The 21,549-nt window shown below is 44.4% G+C and overlaps 1 protein-coding gene across 2 annotated transcripts; it reads left to right on the forward strand.

Annotated features, from left to right (window-relative positions):
- The first annotated feature begins 11,412 nt into the window (after positions 1–11,412).
- On the forward strand, positions 11,413–20,482 carry LOC120301596 (zinc finger protein 665-like). Of its 2 annotated transcripts, none has more exons than XM_039329044.1 (6): positions 11,413–11,478; positions 12,306–12,883; positions 13,149–13,236; positions 13,358–13,425; positions 14,444–14,573; positions 18,914–20,482. In XM_039329044.1, exons 2-6 carry the CDS (start codon positions 12,467–12,469, stop codon positions 20,452–20,454), a joined length of 2,244 nt encoding a protein of 747 aa, XP_039184978.1. In that variant the 5' UTR covers positions 11,413–11,478; positions 12,306–12,466; the 3' UTR covers positions 20,455–20,482. The 2 variants fall into 2 exon arrangements, with proteins under 2 accessions (XP_039184978.1, XP_039184979.1); XM_039329045.1 differs by having other exon boundaries at positions 13,154–13,236.
- The last annotated feature ends 1,067 nt before the right edge of the window (positions 20,483–21,549 follow it).

A 21,549-nucleotide genomic window follows, 5' to 3' on the forward strand; every position in this document is an offset into this window, starting at 1 on the left:
CATGGTTCCGAAAGGAAGCAGCTTTTCAAAGAATTTTGAGGCTTATTCCTCTAAAAGAATCTTTTATTATTCTGCATAGCTTTGGCACTAACAAAGTTAAGCCAAAAACTGAATCCTCCCTCCCCCAAACACCCGTAACAAAGCATAACTCACTCCTTCATTTTACAGTCATCAATCACATTCTCCAATTAATGTGAAGTGTGAAGTGCCCCTCCCGTTGCAGCTAAGCTGACCTTGGCCACACTGTGCTCAGACATTGTTATGATTAACTAGCATATTTTCCCATCCACTAGACTATTACTATCTGCTTTAACTCTAGAAGTGCTATACAGGCTAAATAAAACAGGTTTGCTTCTTCATATATGGCAAGCAAGAACATCCAATGTTAGTAGTTTTGACATTGTTATTTTTACAGCTGTTTCCACGTCTTATCTTTTTTGATAATTTGAAGTACAAATCAAGGTAGTCAACAGGCACAATTGAAGAAAATATTTCAGTTGCTATGCCAGGTTTCACCACAAGATGTCCCCAGCAGACCATATAATCCTTTCCCAGATGCCAAATAGCCTTTTATTGAGTTAAAACACACAAAAAAACCCCCAATATTTTCCAAAGTTGATAGTTAAAGAAAACGTTAGGTCTCTATAATAAAAAGTTTTAGGACCCCATGGTATCCACAAGACCAAGATCCAATTATTTGGTTGTTGAAGTTAATTGTTCTTTTTTTTTTTTCTTTCCAAGCTTTAAAATCCCAAGTATGCAAACAATGCTGTTTTGAGAGCAGGGAAAAGAGTTTCAAGGAGCTTTCACAGGAAGGTGGTTAGGGAAAACGAAAGGTAAAAAAGGGTCTCACCCAAATCCTCCACTCCTGCTTCGTATGCTTAGCTGTTATTTGGATTTTCGGTTGGTGCGACTTGGTGATCGGCCATGTTAATGGCCGATCTTTTCTTCGATGACCCTGAGGAGCTGCCTCGGATCAGACGGAAGGGCTGTCGCCATTCCGTGATCTAACAAGGGTCCTCCCCAATGGTGGTCACCCCTCCAGGGAGACTTTTTGACCCTTTCCAAGGTCTTCCGACGAAGGGAAAAACAACGGCGGAGAGAAGCTGCCCCCCGCACGTCCGAAGGCATCACGATCCAGAACCAGAAGTCAGCCACGGTTTTTCATTTGCCCTGACAACAAAGCTTTTCAGGACACAGCCATTTTCTATGCACTTTTGGATATATGCAGATACCGTGGTGGCACACTCTTCAACATTTGTATGTTGGTTATCAGTAGCTGCTTCCTTAAACATGCCCCAATCTGTGCACTCAAAGCAGTCTTGTAATGCTTCTATCACTCCCTCTGTCCAAACCCTCACCTGCTTTACTATAGGTTTCACTCTGACTAATAAAGGTTTATATGCTGGAATAAGCAGCACTGAGAGATGGTCAGAGGAGCCCAGATGAGGGCGGGGGAGAGCTTGGAAAGCCTTCTTGGTGTTAGAATAAGCAAGATCCAGTGTATTGTCCCCCTCTGGTTGCAAAGTCCACATATTGATGGAAATGTGGCAGGGTAGCTTTTAAATCCACTTGGTTAAAGTCTCCCACTGCAATAAATGCACCCTCTGGGTGAGTAGTTTTTAAGTCAGTGATGGTGTGACAGAGAACTTTCAGGGCCTCTTCTCTGTTTGCATCAGGGGGGATATACACAGCTGTGTTAATGGTAACAGAATTCTCTAGGCAGATAGAAAGGTCTGCATTTGATGGTCAGAAGCTCCACATCTGGGAAGCACAGACTTGAAACCTCCTTGGCATTATTACACCATCTGTCATTTATATAAAAACAGAAACCCCCTCCCCGGGATTTGCCACCAAGAATAAAACTCCTGTCCAGCCGAAATGTTGAAAATCCCATCAAGCTAAAACATTATCAGGGACAGAGGGCTTTAACCAAGTTTCTGTTGCAATAATGAAACAGCAATTTCTTACCTCCCAATTTGTTGTTAAATCCAGCCTCAAGTAATCCATTTCTGGTTCTAAGGAGCAAGCATTTGCAAACAAAATAGATGGAAGACACACTCTGTATGGTCTAGCTTTTAGCCTAGATATTAGGCCTCTGCGTTTGCTACGTTTCCTCTTATGATCACACCTCCTCCTTTTTTTCCGTAGATAGTCAGCAACGGAGGGAAACTTCCCAGCTGCAATGGTTGCTCCTCCACTCTGCCCCTGCGGCCCGAAACGTTGCCTTCGCTGCTCAAAACACTGAGCACGACGCTGTTTCCACCTCCAGCAACTTCCTTTCTTCCTCCCCGCTCCTCCAGACATTACAGCTGATCTCTCACCCTCCGTGTCAGCCGGCATCTCTGTCCTTGATTTCCTCCTCTGTAGTATTCTGAGGCCATGCAGACTCTTCCGAACAGTTTTCTCCGTTCCTTTCACGCTGAATTTTTTCATCTCCAATATGGACTGACGTTCGTAGGAAAGTTTAGCAGCCCAACTCAGCTTAGTTATCCCCATTTCTGAAAAGTGTTTCAGTCCGGATCGTTTATTTCCCTCCCTAACCCCCACACTTTTGAGAGCTGAAGCAGTCGTAGCCAAACAAGGTACCACCATCTTACTTGAAAATGGAATGACGCCTGATCTCTGTCTCTCATGTTCATCCTGTTCCCAATCCTGAAAGGCCCTGGCCTGCCTCGGCCTGCTCTTCCCCACATTCCTCTGAAGCCACAGACACCTCTCCCTTGACCTCCATAGGGTCCCATTCCAGCTCATTTTCCTCAGCAGATTCAGGTTCTGATGGAGGCATGATACTGAGATAATCAAATGGATGCTGTTTATCATGGACATTGGCTGGAGAAGGACAGAAACGCCTTCTCCCGAACACAAATTATGGGCCCTCTTAAGAGAATTGCATGCCAGTATTCATTGGGATTACAAGGCTATGGTTGAATTTCTTATAAAGGACTCTATTTGTCCTGGAATCTATGACAAGGCCTTCACAAAGATCGAGAAATGTGTGATTTGTCAACACAATAATCCATCAAAGGCTATTAAGTTCCCCTTGGGGAGGCTTAGGGCAGGCCAAGCTCCTGCTAGTTTTGGGGAAGTTGATTTTACTGAGCTGCCAAGGAAACAGGGCTTTTGATATTTGCTGGTTTTTGTGGATGCTTTTTCTGGATGGATTGAGGCCTTTCCCTGCTGTACTAACAGGGCACGTGAGGTAGTCAAAGGCCCTCCTGAAGGAAATTATTCCACGTTTTCCCTTCCTGTACCAAGGATTGGCTCTGACAATGGACCCCACTTTATCTCTAACATTATCCAGCAGGTCGCTCAGGCCCCTAGGTCAGCGGTTCTCAACTTATGGGTCGCGACCCCATTTGGGGTCGATCGACCATTTCACGGGGGTTGCCAAACAAGGCTGTCCGCCATTTTTTTCCCCTTTTCCTTAGCTGTGCTACTCCCTCTTATTCTATTGGCTTTTGAAAGCCAACAGAATAGACTCTATTCAAGAGACTCTATTCTACTGGCATTCGAAAGCCAATAGGAATTGTCCAGGCCAGTGGTTCTCAACCTTTTTAATGCCATGACCCCCAACCGATCGTAAGTTGAGGACTACTCAACCGGTCGTAAATCGAGGACTACTCAACTGGTGCAGCACCGTTTGCAGAATGGGACTTTTGGCGGGCTCAGCAGGGCAGAGACAGCCTGGACAATTCCTATTGGCTTTTGAAAGCCAATAGAATTAGACTCTATTCAAGAGGGTCTATTCTATTGGCTTTCAAAAGCCAATAGAATAAAAGGGAGTAGCACAGCTAAGGAAAGGGGGGAAAATGGCGGACTGCATTGCTTGGCGACCCCTGTGAAATAGTTGTTCGACCCCAAATGGGGTCCCGACCCACAGGTTGAGAACCACTGGTCCAGGCTGTCTCTGCCCTGCTGAGCCCGCCAAAAGCCCCAGTCTGCAAACGGTGCTGCAAGGCGAACTTTCTGGAAAGCTTCCCTCCCTGCTGAGCAACTACTAAAAATAAGTAAAAGAGGGCCAGGGGTGGGAGGTGGGAGGCCGGTGGGCACAGGGAGGGTTGCTGGCGCACGTGGGGCCCGGCGGTGGTCGGGCCCCTTGGGCTGGGCCAGCTGGTGGTCGGCCTGTGCCCTTGCTGCCAGGTGCCATAGCCACCCAGGAGCACCTGGGCCTGCCTGCCACTGCACTGAACATGCGGTGGCCAAGGTAAGGCTAGTGGGGCAGTGAGGGTTGCTGATGCGCATGGGGCCCAGAGGGTGCCTTACCTCCCTTGGGCTGGGCCAGCTGGTGGCCCAGCCAGTGGTTGCCCTGCACCTTGCTGCGGCAAATCTAGAAGGACGCGAGACGGAGAGCAGAGGAGGGGGGGGAGAAGTTCGACTTCCACAGGAATGGAAAGAAGTAAAATTGCTTCTTTCTTTCCTTGCATGTTCTTCCCCCTCCCCCCCCCGTTTTGGGATAAAAACAGATCAACTCGATGTTACACAGACGTAACATACTCTTTCCACGCAGGTTCACATATTTTATTGCATTTCAAGTGCACTAATCTCTCTCTCCCTCTCCCCCCCCCTCTCTCCCTCCCTCCCTCTCTCTCTCTGTCTCGCGTGGCCCACCAGTCCTCTTCTCCTCACCCACCCGCGGTAGCTATTTCTTTAGAGAGTTAGCGCACTCGCCTCCCTGCCGGTACGCTCTGCAAAAGAAAAAAAAAAGCTCACTCACGTTGCCCACGCAGTGCCTCAAAGTTCTTCTCCTCCTCTCGTAGCCCGTTCACTTTGCCTGAGCAGCCCGACCGTAGCAGCGCTACTGCCACTGTTCATACTTCTGATCTCTGTATACTTGGTGCTCTCTTTGGGAAAGCTTTTTCTTTTTTCACCAGAAACAGACGGAACGGAAGTTTAATGCTGACTTGAGGGAGGGGAGTAGGAGGTGGGGTGGGGTGGGGTGGATGGAAGGGAATAGAGAGAAGCGGCGAAACGGCAAATGCAGGTTTACCATAGGAAAGAGAGGGGTATTGAATTACAAACTCTGAGCAGAAACTTTGGACCGAGAACCAGCCAGTGCTTATTTATGTTGCTTCCAATGCGCTGAGAGGAGAGCTGACTTTGAAAAGAATGCTGGATGTGATTGATTGGGCACATTTAACGACATTTACATGCAGTAAAATGTTTCAGCAGGGGGACATCAGGAGCCAAGGCGAACTTTATTCCTTTAAGCTGAATGGGCAGAATCCATATCTTCTTGCGGCCAAGGACAGTGCTCCCATGGATGGAAAACTGGGGCGGGGGAATTCATCTAATATATTCTGGCATAAACTTTCCTGAGTATACTTTTCTTCTTGCAGAGCTACAAGCAAATTAGAATAGAATAGAACAGAACAGAATAATATAGAATAGAATAGAATAGAATAGAATAGAATAGAATAGAATAGAATAGAATAGAATAGAATAGAACCTTGGAGGTCTTTTAGTCCAGCCCCTGCTCATGCAGGAGAACTTATACCATCTCAGACAAGTGGATGTCCAGTCTCTTCTTAAAAATCTCCAGTAATGGAGTGCCCACGATTTCTGAAGGCAAGCTGTTCCACTGGTTGATTGTCCTCACTGTCAGGAAGTTTCTCCTTAATTCCAGGTTGCTTCTGTCTTTCATCAGTTTCCAACCATTATTTCTTGTCCTTCCCTCTGGTGCTCTGATGAACAACCTGACCCTCTCTTCCTTGTGACAGCCCCTCAGATACTGGAATACTGCTATCATGTCTCCTCTATTTCTTCTTTTCTTTAGACTAGCCAAACCTAAGTCCCACAGCTGTTCTTCACATGTTTTAGTCTCCAGGCCTTTCATCATCTTAGTTGCTCTTCTCTGATTTTTTTCCAAACTCTCAACATCTTTTTTGTGATATGGTGACCAAAATTGGCTGCAATATTGCAGATGTGGTCTTACTAGGATTTTATAAAGGGTGCCTCTGTTTATACAACCCAGGATTGTATTAGCTTTTTTTGGTTGCAGCTGCACACTGCTGGCTCATAGTTAAGTGATTGTCCGCTACAACTCCAAGGTCCCTCTCACAGTTATTGTTATTAAGCCAGGTCTCGCCCAATCTGTACTTGTACCTTTGGTTTTTTTCTGCCTAAATGTAAGACTTTACTTTTCTCCACATTGAAACCCATTTTGTTGGAGGAGGAGGAGGAGGAGGAGGAGGAGGAGGAGGAGGAGGAGGAGGAGGAGCTGCTGCAGCTTTTGACTGCGGGTTAGGCAGGTTAAGAGAAGCCAACCTGATAACGGAGGGTGGGTGGACTCCCACGTGCTATTAACTTTGTTAGCAAATGGGAGGGTCGGGGAGGGGGTTGATCAAAGTTGCTTCATTTATTCATTCATTTATTGCACAATAAAATTATTTGAAACCAACATTTTGTGCTATTCTAATACACAACTGCACAAATATGCATGTAATCTCTGAGGAGGCTATCACATCTGGGCTACAAAAATTTGGTTAAAGCATTCGTGTTTGCTGATATTTATTTCCTTTTATAAACTGCTTTGATTCTTCCATTTGTTGTTTAAAGCAGTGGTTCTCAACCTTTCTAATGCCGCAACCCCATAATACAGTTCCCCATGTTGTGGTGACCCCCAACCACTTATACATCACCGGGTGCCAGGGGCGTGGCCAAAGAAAAGGGGCAAAAATGGCGGACAGCCTTGTTTGGCGACCCCCGTGAAATGGTCGTTCGACCCCAAATGGGGTCCTGACCCACAGGTTGAGGTTTAAAGTGTTTTAATACTTCCATTTATTTCCTTTTATTCCCTTAAAACTAGTTTGAATCTTCCATTTGTTGCCATTTATTCTCTTAAAACTGTTAATCGTTTGTTTATTTCTGATCCATGAAACCTATAACCTCCATGCCATTTCTCACTCTTCTTATTCCTTTCTGCTTTGCTTTTTATTCCCTCTCTTTCATATACTTTCTTTCATATTCACTGAAAGAAAATCCCTCCAGGTCCCCACTATAATCTATGGTTCAAATGAAAGCAGCCTGTTCTTATTTATTATTTACTAACTTTCTGTAAATGTTGGTCCCACATTTAAAGGCAAGGTAAACATGCATTAAAATACAGGCAGCGGCGGCAGAGCATTAATGGTGGCCGGAGCTGTCTTTCTTGCCATGCCCATTTTGTGGCCACACCCACTTGGTGGCCATGCCCACTCGGCCACACCCACTTGGCCACACCCCCTGCACCTGGCGATGTAGAAACGAAAATAATTTTATGATTGGGGGTCACCACAACATGAGGAACTGTATTATGAGGTTGCGGCATTAGAAAGGTTGAGAACCACTGCCCTAGGTACTGATTGGCAGCTTCATTTGGCCTACCAGCTCCAATCTTCAGGACATGTGGAGAAGACCAATGGCATTCTTAAACATCATCTTGCCAAGCTTGCCCAGGAAACGTACATCATTTGGGTTCAGGTGCTACCCCTCGTTCTTTTGTGTATGAGAACCACCCCTAAGCAAGCTCTTGGCTGTCCCCCTTTGAGATCATATATGGATGACCCTTTCTTTACTATTTTTCCTTATCCACTTCCCTCCCTGTTTTTGGAGATCAGGCCCTCAAGGAATACATGCACTCTCTTGCTAATAATGTTTCTTCCATTTTGCAAGTTGTTCAGGCCCTCTGTCATCTGGGATTAAATCATCCACTCAATTCCTTCCTTCCTAGTGATTGGGAACGTGTCAAGTCCTGGACTGATTCTGGCCCTTTGGCTGAACACTGGAAAGTTCCCTTTGTTGTTTTTCTCACTACTCACACCACAGTCAAGGTTGCTGGAATTTGTACTTGGATTCATCATACCCATGTTCACTCTTCTTCCCCACCACTTGACATTGAGGAACCCCAAATTGCTCGGACTGTAGCCCCTGGTGCTGAGGATGATCTTAGGCCTAAGCTTTTGTTTCAAGGACAACACTGACCTTGAAATAGCAGGACGTTTTGGTCATTTGGCTCCAGCCCCTCTTTATAAATTTGGGGCTCCAACACCCTCATTCAGAATAGAATTAGAATTAAAATACAATACAATATAATAGAATCTGGAAGGGACCTTGGAAGTCTTCTAGTCCATCCCCCCTGCTCAAGCAGGAGAACCTATACCAGGGGTAGGCAACCTTGGCTCTTTTATGACTCATGAACTTCAACTCCCAGAATTCCTGAGCCAGCCATGCTGAGGGGAAAGGGAAAGTTTCCAAGCTGAGCCATACTGGCTCAGGAATTCTGGGAGTTGAAGTCCACGAGTCATAAAAGAGCCAACGTTGCCTACCCCTAACCTATACAATCTCAGATAAGTGACTGTCTAGTCTCTTTTTAAAAATCTCCAGTGATGGAGCAGCCCCGATATCTGGAGGCAAGCTGTTCCACTGGTTAATTGTCCTCGCTATTAGGAAGTTTCTCCTTAATTCCAGGTTGCTTCTCTCTTTGATCAGTTTCCAACCGTTGTTTCTTGTCCTTCCCTCGGGTGCTCTGATGAATGTGACCCCCTCTTCTTTGTGGCAGTCCCTCAAATACTGGAATACTGCTATCATCTCCCCTATTTCTTCTTTTCTTTAGACTAGCCAAACCCAAGTCCTGCAGCTATTCTTCATATGTTTTAATCTCTAGGCCTTTGATCATGTTCTCTGAACTTTTTCCAAGGTCTCAACATATTTTTTGTAGTATGGTGACCAAAATTGGTTGCAGTATTCCAGGTGTGGTCTTAATAGGGTTTTATAAAGTGGTACTAATATGTTGCGTGATATTAATTCTATGCTTGTTTATACAAACCAGGATTGTATTAGCTTTTTTGGCTGCTGCTACATAGTGCTGGTTCATAGTTAAGTGATTGTCAACTAGGACTCTAAGGTTCCTCTCACAGTTACTGTTTTTGAGCCAGGTCTCTCCTAATCTGTACTTAAATCTTTGATTTTTCCAGCCTAAATGTAAAACTTTGCTTTCTCCACATTAAAACTCATTTTGTTGGATAGGGTCCATTGTTTAAGTCTGCCAAGATCTTTTTGGATCCTGAGCTTGTCTTCTGGGGTGTTGGCTATTCCTGCCAGTTTAGTGTCATCTGCAGTTTTGATGAGTTCCCCTTCTATTCCCTCATCTAAGTCATTAATGAAGATATTGAAGAGTACTGGGCCTAAGATGGAGCCTTGTGGTACCCCACTGCTTACTTCTCTCCATGTGGATGTAGTACCATTGAGGACTACTCACTGAGTTCGATGTGTCAGTCAGCTACAGATCCATCTGATGGTGTTGTCTATCCCACCTTTTTCTAGCTTACCGAACAGTAGGTTGTGGTCTACTTTGTCAAATGCCTTACTGAAGTCTAAGTATACTATGTCCACAGTATTATTTGGTTTATTATTTGGTAGTGCAGTGATTAGAATGCAGTATTGCATGCTACTTCTGCTAACTGCCTGCTGTTCAGCAGTTTGATTCTCACTGGCTCAAGGTTGACTCAGCTTTTCATCTTTCTGAGTTTAGTAAAATGAGGACCCAGATTATTGGGGGCAATAGGTTGACTCTGTAAACGGCTTAGAAAAGGGTGCGACTCATGTAGCTTTCTAATCAATCAGAAAATCTTAAAAAGTGTGGAAAGAGTTTCAGGATGAACATTTCCTCTCTTACAAAAGGAGGCAGAATGACCAAAAGCCCTTGAAATGCAGAAGCAAAAGATTTTTCAAGCATTGGAACCATATTTTGCCCTTCTATGGTGTGCTAAGGAGTAGGACAAAGTATAGATTTGACTTCAATACGATCAATTAAATATCAGTGGTGTGATTCCATTCCAGGCATGTATTAAATCCTCTGTGGTTGAATTAAAAATTACTAATATATACAAATATTTGGAGATTTTTGGGTGGGGGACAAATGTCAGGGTTTGAGCAGCTCCTGCTGAGTGGAGGATATTTTTTTTAAAAATATTGCTCATTAAAGGTTATGTGACAAACAGGATATAAATATATAAAGAAAAAAATCGACAGGTTAAGTCCATCCTTTAAAACTCATTTTTAACCACTTTTCCCTCCATTTAAATTCTTTGTTTCACCCAGTGTAGCAAATCTTTTTCTGTCATTGTCGACTACAAACGTGGTCAAATCTTTTCATCCCAATGGAGTTTTGTTGTTCCCAAAAATGGGTCTTAGCTTGGTGTCAAAGCCAATTAATTACACCAAACCCAATGTATAGAAAAACAGGCTTTTATTTTGGTACCAAGGATGAAAGTCACCCCGGCTTTGAAAGCTGCAGAGGCCCCGTTTACAGTTTTACAACAGTTTTTATAATCAAAGGTGATTTTCATACATCCCTGTCCACCCAACACATCCCTTTCCCCTCCCTTTGATAATGCATAACGTATATAATATTGATTGCTTACCTGGTTTGCAGCTCCTTAAAGCTTCTAGTTTCCTGTGCCATCTATGTTGTTACCATTTCTTGTAAATGAAGAGCAGCATCCTGGCTAAGTGATTAAACCTGTGAATCTGTCTGGCTTCATTGTCCCTGCACATCGCCCCCCCCCCACAACCCCCCTAACATGTCAACTGTTAGCAAGCTTGTCTGCAAAACCCTCAGTGAGCAGAAAGGAAAAAAAACTTTTAAAGAAAAAGTTGTTTAAGAATTTAATAGTAAATGTTTCTTCTCAGAATTCATCTTCCTCACTCCCATGTCCATCACAAGCACACCTGGGTCCTATCTCCACATATGTCCCTTCCTCTGAACCCCAGGGCCTTATCTGCACGTATATTCTTTTCATCTGATCCTTGTTTTCAGCTCTTATTTCGCTTTTTCATTTTTTTCTCTTTATTCATGACCTAATGTGATCCCCCTTGCCTTCCCTTCGCCAAAGGTCTTAAACATCCTACTCCCATTTCCTGAGGTGAATTCTCAACTCCATCCTTGTATAAAAATGTTTTTATTTCCCCTCTCATGAATCTGAGATTCATATTCCTTTTCCCTTATTTTCTTTTCTTCCTTTTTCCAATTCCACTTTTTCTCCAGTCACAGAGGAGACGCCATTTGCCCCATCTTTCTATACCAAGCAGCCTCGTTGTGAGGTAAAATTTCTGGAATATCTATCAGTTTGAGCTTTTTCTCCATTTGGGGACTGGTTTTTAGATATTTCTTTTTCTTTGGCGAGCCCAAGAGGGGCCTTTCTCCTACTCCCAAGCCCATCATTGCTGTCCTCCCCTTCCCCTCTGATGACCTTTCTCTTTCCCGCCCTTTCGGGGAATCCTGGCACTTCGCGCAGAGCCCACAAAGGGGCGCTCGTAGCCTCAGGAGGGAACTGAGCATGCGCAAGACTCCTCTGGCAAAAGGAACGTTCCTAGCAAGAAACTTCTCTTTCGGTTATTCCCCCTCCCTCCGCTGAGAGGCGGGGGCGTGGCCTTTGCCGGAAGCCCAGAGGTTGCCGGGAAGCCTTGCCGGGATGTGAATCTCGAGGAGACTCCCGAGTGAGTGGCGGCGGGCCAAGTCTTCCCTCTGGGTGGGAGTCCGGGATCCCATGTTCCCCTGCTGCCCTTTCGCATGCAGGGGCCAGGCGGGGAAGGAGCAAAGGAGAGAAATGGGGGTCGCCAGAAGGCAGGGGGAGTTTCCCCCCATTTCCTCTGCATGGGGGGGGGAGGGGAGGCTAGCCGGAAGTCGTCCTGTCGGCTCTGGGTAAGGCTGGAAGTCTGAACTTTCTGGAACTGGTCACGTTGGACCAAGGCTGGATTAGGCTAAGAATAAGGTGACCAACCTTTTTACAAAGAAAAGGAGGACACAAATAAATTGAAGAAAAAATATCATAAATAAAAGAAATATTTTATTCATTGCAACAATAATACAGACAACTTGCATGTGCAAAGCTTGCCAGCTGAGTGTTTTGGCGCTCAAAACAATTCCTATTGGCTTTTGAAAGCCAATAGTGGGAGTAGCATAACTCAGGCAAAAGTTGAAAAAAAAAACATTAAAAAAAGGTGCCGGAACACCGTTCTGAGCATTCTATGAGAAAAAATAAGCCCTGCAGATTAGTCTTTAAATATCGAAAAGGAGGACATGTAAGAGAACACTTTTTGAGGGAGGACAGAACTTACAAAAGAAGGACTGTCCTCCCTAAGGAGGACGGTTGGTCACCTTACTAAGAAATGAGAAACAACCTCTGGAGACCAAAGATTAAACTAGGGTCAGATCTTCCAGAGTTCAGCCTGTTTTAGGAAGAGGATTGGACAGGACAGCATCTTCACGTGTTGTTTCACTGGTTAAGTCCACACTTTCTAATTGGAATTTCTTTCCATCTCAGAAATACAACCTGCAAGCCATTTGTATATCTTCTAAAGAGGGCTGAATGACGTACTACGGTCAGTCCTGAGTCTAGAGGAAGAATCCTATGAATAATAAGCATTTGGAGATCCACAAGATTCCCTGAACCCATTTGGAGTTGCGTTACAGAACAGAAAAAGAATGGAGATACAACTTTTAGCAAGTGAGGGAATTGGAAAAGGCCCTTTTGCCATTCAGCTTGGAAGTTGTGGGGAAGGCTGTTCAAGAATTGGGAAGAAGGTCGTACAGAAGGAAACCATCCATTCAGACGTTCAGCTCTGGAACTTCAGGAGCATCCAATACCAGAAGGCTGAGGAACCCCGAGGACTTTGCAACCAAATCCACAACTTCTGTAGGCGATGGCTGAGACCAGAAAAACACACCAAAGCCCAGATGCTGGATCTGGTTGTTCTGGAGCAGCTCCTGGCTATCCTGCCCCCAGAGATGGAGAGCTGGGTGCGGGAGTGTGGAGCAGAGACTAGTTCCCAGGCAGTGGCCCTGGCTGAAGGTTTCCTCTTGAGCCAGGCGGAGGAGAAGAAAGAACAGGTCGAGTTGCAGGTGAGAGATCTTCATCTAGGGAACTCAGAATGGAATAAAGATTTTCTTTGAATTCTTTATCCCTCCTTCCCAGACTTCTCTGGTGTTCATAGTATGTGGGGCTGTCCCACCAGTTTTGTAGGACATTATTCCATTCATTTCTCCCTCAGTCTCACTGATGACTTTTGTGGGGACTTTCAGGTTGTGTTCAGAGAATAAGAATTCATTTTATGTTTTGTGATGTCCATTAATTCTTCTTTCTCCTTCCTTCTATTTCACTGTGGAGATCAGAGATCCTGAGGGAAAGCGGAATCCATCAAATCCTCCTCAGGAGCTGTTTCTCAGGAGGATCTCTCAGGAAAAGGACTCCTCAGGTAAAGCGAAGGTCCTCCCATAATCCAGAGAGGTACCTTACCTTTTCTATCTCTTCCCTTCTGTAGAATACCTCCTATTTTGTTAATTATGATGCATTTTAAAATTCTGTATTCCTCACAGAGAAACAAAAGATGGGGTTTTCTGGTGTTTATGATGGAGCTGAAACAGTGGTTGAACCTCCAAATCAAGTAAGTTATGGAAATTAATTGATTAGATTTGTATTCTCCCTTTCCTTCAAGAAGAGAAGCTGATGTGCAGACCACTCTCTCCTTCCACTCACCCTGCCCCATTTAGACTGGATTATTTTTGTGTTCCTAAGCAACATGGGAAAGGGAATAGCGCAGTGGTTCTCAACCTTTTTAATGCCGCGACCCCCAACCGGTCATAAGTCAAGGACTACTCAACTGGTCTTAAGTCGAGGACTACTCAACTGGTGCAGCACCGTTTGCAGAATGGGACTTTTGGCAGGCTCAGTAGGGCAGAGACAGCCTGGACAATTCCTATTGGCTTTTGAAAGCCAATAGAATTAGACTCTATTCAAGAGAGTCTATTCTATTGGCTTTCAAAAGCCAATAGAATAAAAGGGAGTAGCACAGCTAAGGAAAAGGGGAAAAAAATGGCGGACTGCGTTGTTTGGCGACCCCCGTGAAATGGTCATTCGACCCCAAATGGGGTCCCGACCCACAGGTTGAGAACCACTGGAATAGCGGATTCAAGTTGCAACATGGAAAACGGGTTGATGTTGCTCTCAGCCAACTTAGTTTCCTCTGAAGACTGTTGTCGTGACACAATGATTTGTCATTTCTACCCTCAAATTCTATTAGGATTTTTTTAAAAAAACTATTAGTTAATTCGTTCAGCTAGCTAGTCTTCCAAATAGGCTTTTACAAGAAGTATTTTTTTTTAGAAAAAGGAGTAAACGTATCACAGTGGTAGCAAATGCTAAACAGAGACCCATTGAACCAGTAGAAGAATTACTTTACTGAAAGACATTGAAAGTTCTGCAGAATCGATCAACTTGATAAAATTTGCCCAAATAGTTCTTCAGTCAAAGGTTTTTGATTGTTTATTTTCTCACATAAACCTTGGAATCCTCCATTTACTGCCATTTAACTTGGTGCATAACTTTACTTTGGGATTTGGTGAACAATGGACCAGATCTTGAGAATCCTCCTTGGGCTGTTCTGTTCCTTTTTCCTTGTTCAGGGTGACCGTGTGTCTTTTGAAGAGGTGGCTGTGTATTTCTCCAAGGAAGAGTGGTCTCAGCTGGATCCTGACCAAAAAGTACTACATAATGAAGTCATGCTGGAAAATCATACAAATGTGGCCTCTCTGGGTAAGGATTTGCTACTCATTAATCAGAGAGTTTCAGAAAGTTACCATTAGCTATTTCTTATTAATAATCCCCAACTCATCTCCTGGGAAGGAGAAGGAAACATATCTGGCTTTCTCCTGCTCCAGGGAAGGAATAGCAACAGCCATAGCACTTAGACTTACATATCACTCCACAGTGCTTTACCACACTTTGTGACTGGTGTACAATGTCAGCATGTTGCCCCCAACAATCTGGGTCCTCCTGGCACTTCGCCACTAGAGCTCCTCTTATAAGATCTTTGGGGCAACTAAAAGGAAAGAGGTCTATGGTTGTTTAGATGCTTCCTCTGCCACTTCTCATCTGAATTTTTCCATTTCTATTTCAATCTATCAGTGATAAACTAACTTCTTGGCTTGAGGATATGCTCAAGTACATAATACCAATATCAGCTATTTGGGCCCAGATGCTTTTTCGTATCTGTCCTAGAAAGAGTTGTCATTTCTTCAGGTTCTTGGATTAATAACTTTTGTTCCTTTTCATTTCTATCCTGAGTCTTGGGATTAGGGGCTAACCAGTACAGGTAGTCCTTTAGTTACGAATGTAATGGACCCTGCCCATTCCACTTGTGAAAACCAGTGGGAATCTCGTACCTTGAAGGACAGCACTCCCTTGCTCATTAAGATGCATGTAGCTCGTTAAGTGAACATAAGGTATCTCAGGGTGGGGAAGGTCATGGAGGGCCTAGTGATGGAACAGGTCCCCAAGGCCTCCTCAACCCACTAAGCTACCTCATGCCTCCCCCTCCCTTCCTGCCATGCAAGACTCACCTTGAAAAGATCCATCTCCTCTGCCACGGTTCCTCCTGCTGCCTGGCTCTAAGGCCGGGGGATGATTCCATGTCTCTTCAATAGCCTGATGTGGGCACCGGAGGCCTTCTCCAGATCCAGGCCGTAGCTGCCTGGGAAAGGCCTCCGATGCTCCGATCCAGCCTCCAGAGGCACGTGGAAGCGTCCCTGGCTTCGGTTCTGTTCTCTGTTGCAGAGAACAGAAACCTAAAGTAGTATAAGATCACACAAAATCAGTAGCGTGAGATCTTGCCCCAGTGATCTCACGTGATCTTGCATTACTTTAGGCCTTCATTCTCTGTGAACGCACCGAAAGCCTGTAGCAGCCAAAAAAGTGAAGGATTTCAATCCTGTTGCCTAGGGAAACCCGGTGTAGACGTGGGGAGGGAGGGAATAACCAGCGTGAATGTTGCAGAGCTTCTGCGGTCGCTCATTAGGGGAAATGACTGCGGTGCTGCTGCAATATTCGTAATTTTGGGACTTACTTCTAAGCACTAATAGAAGGACCCTTGTTTCTTTCTCTGCAGCTATGTGATTTTGGCAAGAGGAATAGTAAAGGGAAATTAGTTTGGATAGAAAAAAAGGACTTGTTACAAAATTGTTTCAGTTCTCAAAGGTCTCTCCTGAAATTAACCATTCCAATAAATCTTATGTTATCTCCTAAAAGCTCCTTGACTTTTTCCCCTGATTATTCCTTAACTGAAAATTGACTTTGAGTGAGATTTGCATACTGTTTCTCCGAAAATAAGCATTAGCTTGATTTTTATCCATGCGCCGAATATAAACTCTATGCCAAAAATAAGCCCTAGTTAAGACTGTCCTACCATCTGGTTGTTTGCAGGGCAGCAGAGTGCACTTCATCGCCATGAGATGAGGTGAGGCAGGTGACCGGGGAGGTGCCCGCGTACCTTAGGGCCCCCGCAACCAGGCCACTCCTCACTGGTGATCTCTCCCCGCCCTTTCAATGATCTGGCTGCCCACCTGCCTCTTTCCTTTCACTTCTTCCTGAGGTGGAGTGCCATATTACGGAGTATGGGTGGGAGAGAGGCTTAGTCCCCTCACCCGGTCCCCCTCCACTGTTTCGGAGCCAGGAGGAAGTTATGGCAAAAGGCTTCTGTTGCTGCTGAGCATCAGCTACATCCGCTGCTGGAAGGGCTTTTTTGGATCCCTGCCGCTCTGCCCCTCAGATCATGTGTCTGCTGAAGGCTGTCTCCTCCACCTGCTGCCTCAGGCTTCCTGGTCCCCGTTTGTCGTTTCATTTGCGGCAGCTCTGAAGGCCTGCACCTCTGCATTGTCCCTGGGGTGGCAGTTTCGACCACCTGGCCCCCTTCGGAACTCTATCCACACAGCCACCCAAGCAGCAGGCAGAGCCCTGGAGAGTCAGGGAGCGTGCTGAAGCTACCAGGCATCCTGCCTGCAGCACCTGTGCCTGGCTGCCCCTTCCGCATCAAAGCTGGAATGCCACCCCATTTCAGTAGATGCCAGCTTTGCCCTCCAGTGGGTCTGGGCAGTTAGTGGAGAGAGATGGGCCTGTTTCAGCACCTGGAGAGTTGAGTGTTTACTTGCCACTTGTTTTACAGCTCTGTTGTATTTCTCTGCAACCATGGAGCTGGAGAGCTTGGTATGCCAAAACCCAGCTCCTCTTGCTTCCCCAAAGCATTCGCTAGCCTGCTTTTCAGCTTTGTTGTGTTTCTGTACCGCCGCAGAGCTGGACAGCTTGGTGCACCACAACCCAGCTCCCATCTCTTCCCCAAAGCATTCATTCACTAATTTGCTTTCCAGCTTGGTTTCATTTCTCCGTTGGCGGATGCAGGGAGACAAAAGTTTGTGGGGCTAAAAAAAAAAAAATACAATCAGCCTTCTAACTTTGTGAGATCTTTTTGTGTGTGTGTGTCTGAAAAGTTGGAAGATCTGATTGACTTTTTTTTTTTTTTTGGTCCCACAAACTACTTTTGTTTCCCTGTAAGTGCAGCAGTGCAGAAATGCAACCGAGCTGGAAAACAGGTTATTGAAGGAATGGTTTGGGGAAGAGAGGGGATCTTGACAGTGGTATGCCAACCTCACCAGCTCCGCAGTGACCGAAAAGTGTGATGGACATAGGAAAGCAGGCTAGCGAATGAATGCTTTGGGAAAGTGAGTGGAGCTGGGCAGTAGTGTGCCAAGCTCCCCAGCTCCGCGCTCGCAGAAAAACATGGTGGGGAGTGGAAGGTTACTATGATTTTCGGCCAGTAATAGAAGCTTTGGTTTTGGTAGAGAGTGGGTAACCCACCTAAACTGCTTCTTTTTAGCAACTCAGCAATTTGGTGCTAAGTGCCCCAAACACTTTTCACCCAGACAGTGAAATGACAGAGACTGAAAGCTTCGTTTGCTTGCAAATGGGGTGGTTTTCAAGCAGCTCTTGCTTGTAAAGCGAAATCCTCTCTTCCTAAGGCAGTAGCGAACACAGCTAAATCTGGGGGGGGGGGGAGGGAACCGGCAGTTCTCTCTTGTAAGGTGAAACCCTTCTTTCTTTCCAGCATTAAAACAATAACAGCTTAGTTTGGTGGAGAGAGCCAGCAAGTTTGCCTTATTTTGCAAGTATTAGCATACACTGTAATACAAAGCCTCCTTTGCTTTGGCGCTTCTAAACTTGTAAGAGAAGCTGTGTGTCGCCCATCCCAACTTGCTGCTCAAGGAAAGGAACACCCCCCTAGCCCTTTGTTTAGCCAAAAAAGTATTTTATTAAAGTCAAAGTGGTTACAAGAGCAGCGAAGCTGGATCTGGCATTTTCGCATGCAAAAGATGCAATTAACTTTCCCTTTTTCCCTGCAATTCCCTTATTATAAGCTAATATCCAATTAGGTGTTTAGATTTTGCTTGGGGAAAGGACCTTTGATTCGCAAGCTTTCTAGTTCTGCATTCAGAGTTTGGATTGGCTGATGCTTCTAAAGCCTCAAGCTGGCATGGCTTGATTTCCATCCCACCCCCGCTTCCTCCTTACATTCTAATCCTCTCTTCCCTTCCCCAATTGATAATGTCAGGCTTTCAGCTTGCAATAGTTGGCTTGCAGAATGTCAGCGATGACACTGTGTATTAGACTTTGTGCACTTTAATTGTCAGGATAAAGGAGGGAAAAGAAACAGTCCAGGTTTTAGCAGCTTCTCTCGTTGCATCTTCCTAAAGCCCCATTGGCCAAAATGAAAGAGCAGCATTCTTCCTGCTCTTGTTGCAAGTGGCATATTCACTTTAGCAGTAATTACCCAGTGAGTGAAGAGAAGCAGCCTACTCCTTAGAAAACTGAAGGCATTTTATGAATGTATAGGTGGAATAGGCATAGGGGCTCATTCATAGAGCGGGATCCACTTAACAAATCCTCGAGGTACAAATGTAATTGGCAGGCTCCGTTACATTCGTAGCTCAAGATTTATCTGTATATTGCAATTTCGCAAAAATGTAGAAGGTAATTCACTTGACTTTCTACAATTTGATCTTTTCTCCTAACCTTGTTATCATTTTCATTTCTCTTTTCCTTTGGAGGCAATAATGGGCAGGAGAATAAAGATTCTGAGGAGCCATTCCAAGTGATCCACCATGAAGAAAGAATAAAGAAGCATATAGTACAAATGGAAGAAGAACATTATGAGAGAAACCAGTTGAATAATTGGAATCAGGAGAGTTCATCAACCATTCATAGTTCAATGCAAGATCTTCTCCATCAAGGGACAATAAAGAAAAAATGCATTGGGAAAAGTGTAAAGTTAATCAAAGCTCAATTGCATGTAAATGAACATTGTCCAATCCAAAACAAAGGCGAAGATGCCGTAAGCAGACACAATGGGACTTTCACTCTTTCTCTTGGAAATAAGTCCCTTACATCTCAAAAAGGGATTGACAGAGCAGAGAAGCCATATAAATGCTTAGAATGGGGAAAGAATTTTAGAAAAAACAGGCAACTTACTGTCCATAAAAGGATTCACATAGGGGAGAGACCATACAAATGTGTTGACTGTGGAAAACTCTTCTGTCGAAAGTCTTCCCTTACTTACCATCAAATGATCCACACAGGGGAGAAGCCATTTAAATGCATGGAGTGTGGAAAGGCCTTTATTCGGAACTGTCGTCTTAATGCCCATAAAATGATCCACACAGGGGAGAAGCCGTTTAAATGCATGGAGTGTGGAAAGACATTTAGTCGGAATGATTATCTTACTGCCCATCAAAGAATTCACACAGGAGAGAAGCCATTTAAATGCATAGAGTGTGGAAAGACCTTTATTCGGAAAAGTAATCTTAATGCCCATCAAAGAATCCACACAGGGGAGAAGCCATTTGAATGCATGGACTGTGGAAAGACCTTTGCTAATTGCAGTCAACTAATTGTGCACAAAAGGATCCACACAGGGGAGAAGCCATTTAAATGCATGGAGTGTGGAAAGACCTTTGCACAAAGCGCTCATCTTTATTCCCATAATAAGATCCACACAGGGGAGAAGCCATTTAAATGCATGGAGTGTGGAAAGACCTTTGCTAGGAGCACTCAGCTTTCTTCCCATAAAAGGATCCACACAGGGGAGAAGCCATTTAAATGTGTCGAGTGTGGAAAGACCTTTGCTGATAGCAGTCGACTTACTGTGCACAAAAGGATCCACACAGGGGAGAAGCCATTTAAATGCATGGAGTGTGGAAAGATTTTTTCTCAAGTAGCTTATTTTATTTCCCATAAGGAGGGACACACAGCGGAGAAATCATATAGGTGCATGGAATGTGGGAAGACCTTTGTACAAAACTCTCATCTTTATTCACATAATAAGATCCACACAGGGGAGAAGCCATTTAAATGCATGGAGTGTGGAAAGACCTTTGGTCAGAGCACTCAGCTTTCTTCCCATAACAAGATCCACAAAGGGGAGAAGCCATACAAATGTATGGTGCGTGGAAGGACCTTTGGTCAGAGCAGCTATCTTACCTCTCATAAAAGGATCCACGCAGGAGAGAAACCATTTAAATGTATGGAGTGTGGAAATATCTTTATTTCGAAGCGTCATCTTGCTGTCCATCAAAGAACCCACACAGGGTAGAAGCCATTTAAATGCATTGTGTGTGGAAAGACCTTTGCACAAAGCACTCATATTCCCATAGCAAGATCCATACGGGAGAAGCCATATAAATGCATAGAGCATGGAAGGGTCTTTGGTCAGAACAGCCATCTTACCTCCCACAAAATGGGAGAAGTCATTTAAATGCATGGAGAATGAAAAGACCTTTGCTCAGGCCAGTGATCTTACTTGCCGTAAAAGGATCCACACAGAGAAGCCATTTAAATGTATGGAGTGTGGAAAGACTTCCTCAGGCGAGTGGTCTTCCCATAAAAAAATCCACATAGGGGAGAAGCAATTTAAGTGAATGTAGTGCTGAAAAAGCTTTGCTCAAAGCAACAGTCTTCTCTTAAAAGAATACACACAGGAGAAGTCATTTATATTAATGGAGTGTGGAAACAATTCTACTCGAAGCGGTCACCTTTGTTCCCATAGTGAAATCCTCACATGGAGTGTAGAACGACCTTTTATCTAAGAGGTCAACTTCCCATTAGATGGTCCACACGGAATAAAACACAAATGCATGGAGTGTGGAAAGTATTTCAATGATGTTTCCCTTCCCATAAAAGTTTCCACCCTCGGGACAAACCTTACAACTGCATGGAATGGAGAAAGCTTGAGTAATAGTGTTTCTTCTACTTACCATAACAAAATACACTTGGAAAAATGATGTGAATGCATGGAGTCCGTCAATGGAATCACACAAGAATAGCCTTATCAATTCAGAGCCTCAACAGGAATAGTAATCTAAAATCTAATACAAGGGTCTATTTGGATAATAATCCTTACAAATATTAGGCCTACTTTGATATGATCCAAATAAGACAAGGTGAAGGCTCAATCCTTTCTTATGCTTTTAGCTAAGTATCTAAGTCAAAAATGAGAACCAGCGGAGATTAAGGGCATTAATAGGCCTGAAAGTGATGTATAGATGTCAGTATTTAAGTGATGCAGGTTCCCCAATCATTTCAAGAAATGATGAATATATCCACAAGAGCAAAGTTGCATGTAAAAATGCAATTGGTCCTGAATCCCTTATTATAATTTGAGCTTTCCTTAATCTTGTCACAATCGCCT

Source organism: Crotalus tigris, unplaced genomic scaffold (genome assembly GCF_016545835.1).
Source record: "Crotalus tigris isolate CLP2741 ecotype Arizona unplaced genomic scaffold, ASM1654583v1 scf7180000024386.1433019, whole genome shotgun sequence".
Classification (NCBI taxonomy): Eukaryota; Metazoa; Chordata; class Lepidosauria; order Squamata; family Viperidae; genus Crotalus; species Crotalus tigris.

What these genes read in the sequence shown, in the direction of transcription:
- LOC120301596 (XM_039329044.1), top strand. Translation starts at nt 12,467, where the DNA reads ATGGAGATACAACTTTTAGCAAGTGAGGGAATTGGAAAAGGCCCTTTT. An exon ending in AAGAACAGGTCGAGTTGCAG is followed by an intron (nt 12,884 to 13,148) that starts GTGAGAGATCTT and finishes TTCACTGTGGAG; the next exon opens with ATCAGAGATCCTGAGGGAAA. An exon ending in TCAGGAAAAGGACTCCTCAG is followed by an intron (nt 13,237 to 13,357) that starts GTAAAGCGAAGG and finishes TATTCCTCACAG; the next exon opens with AGAAACAAAAGATGGGGTTT.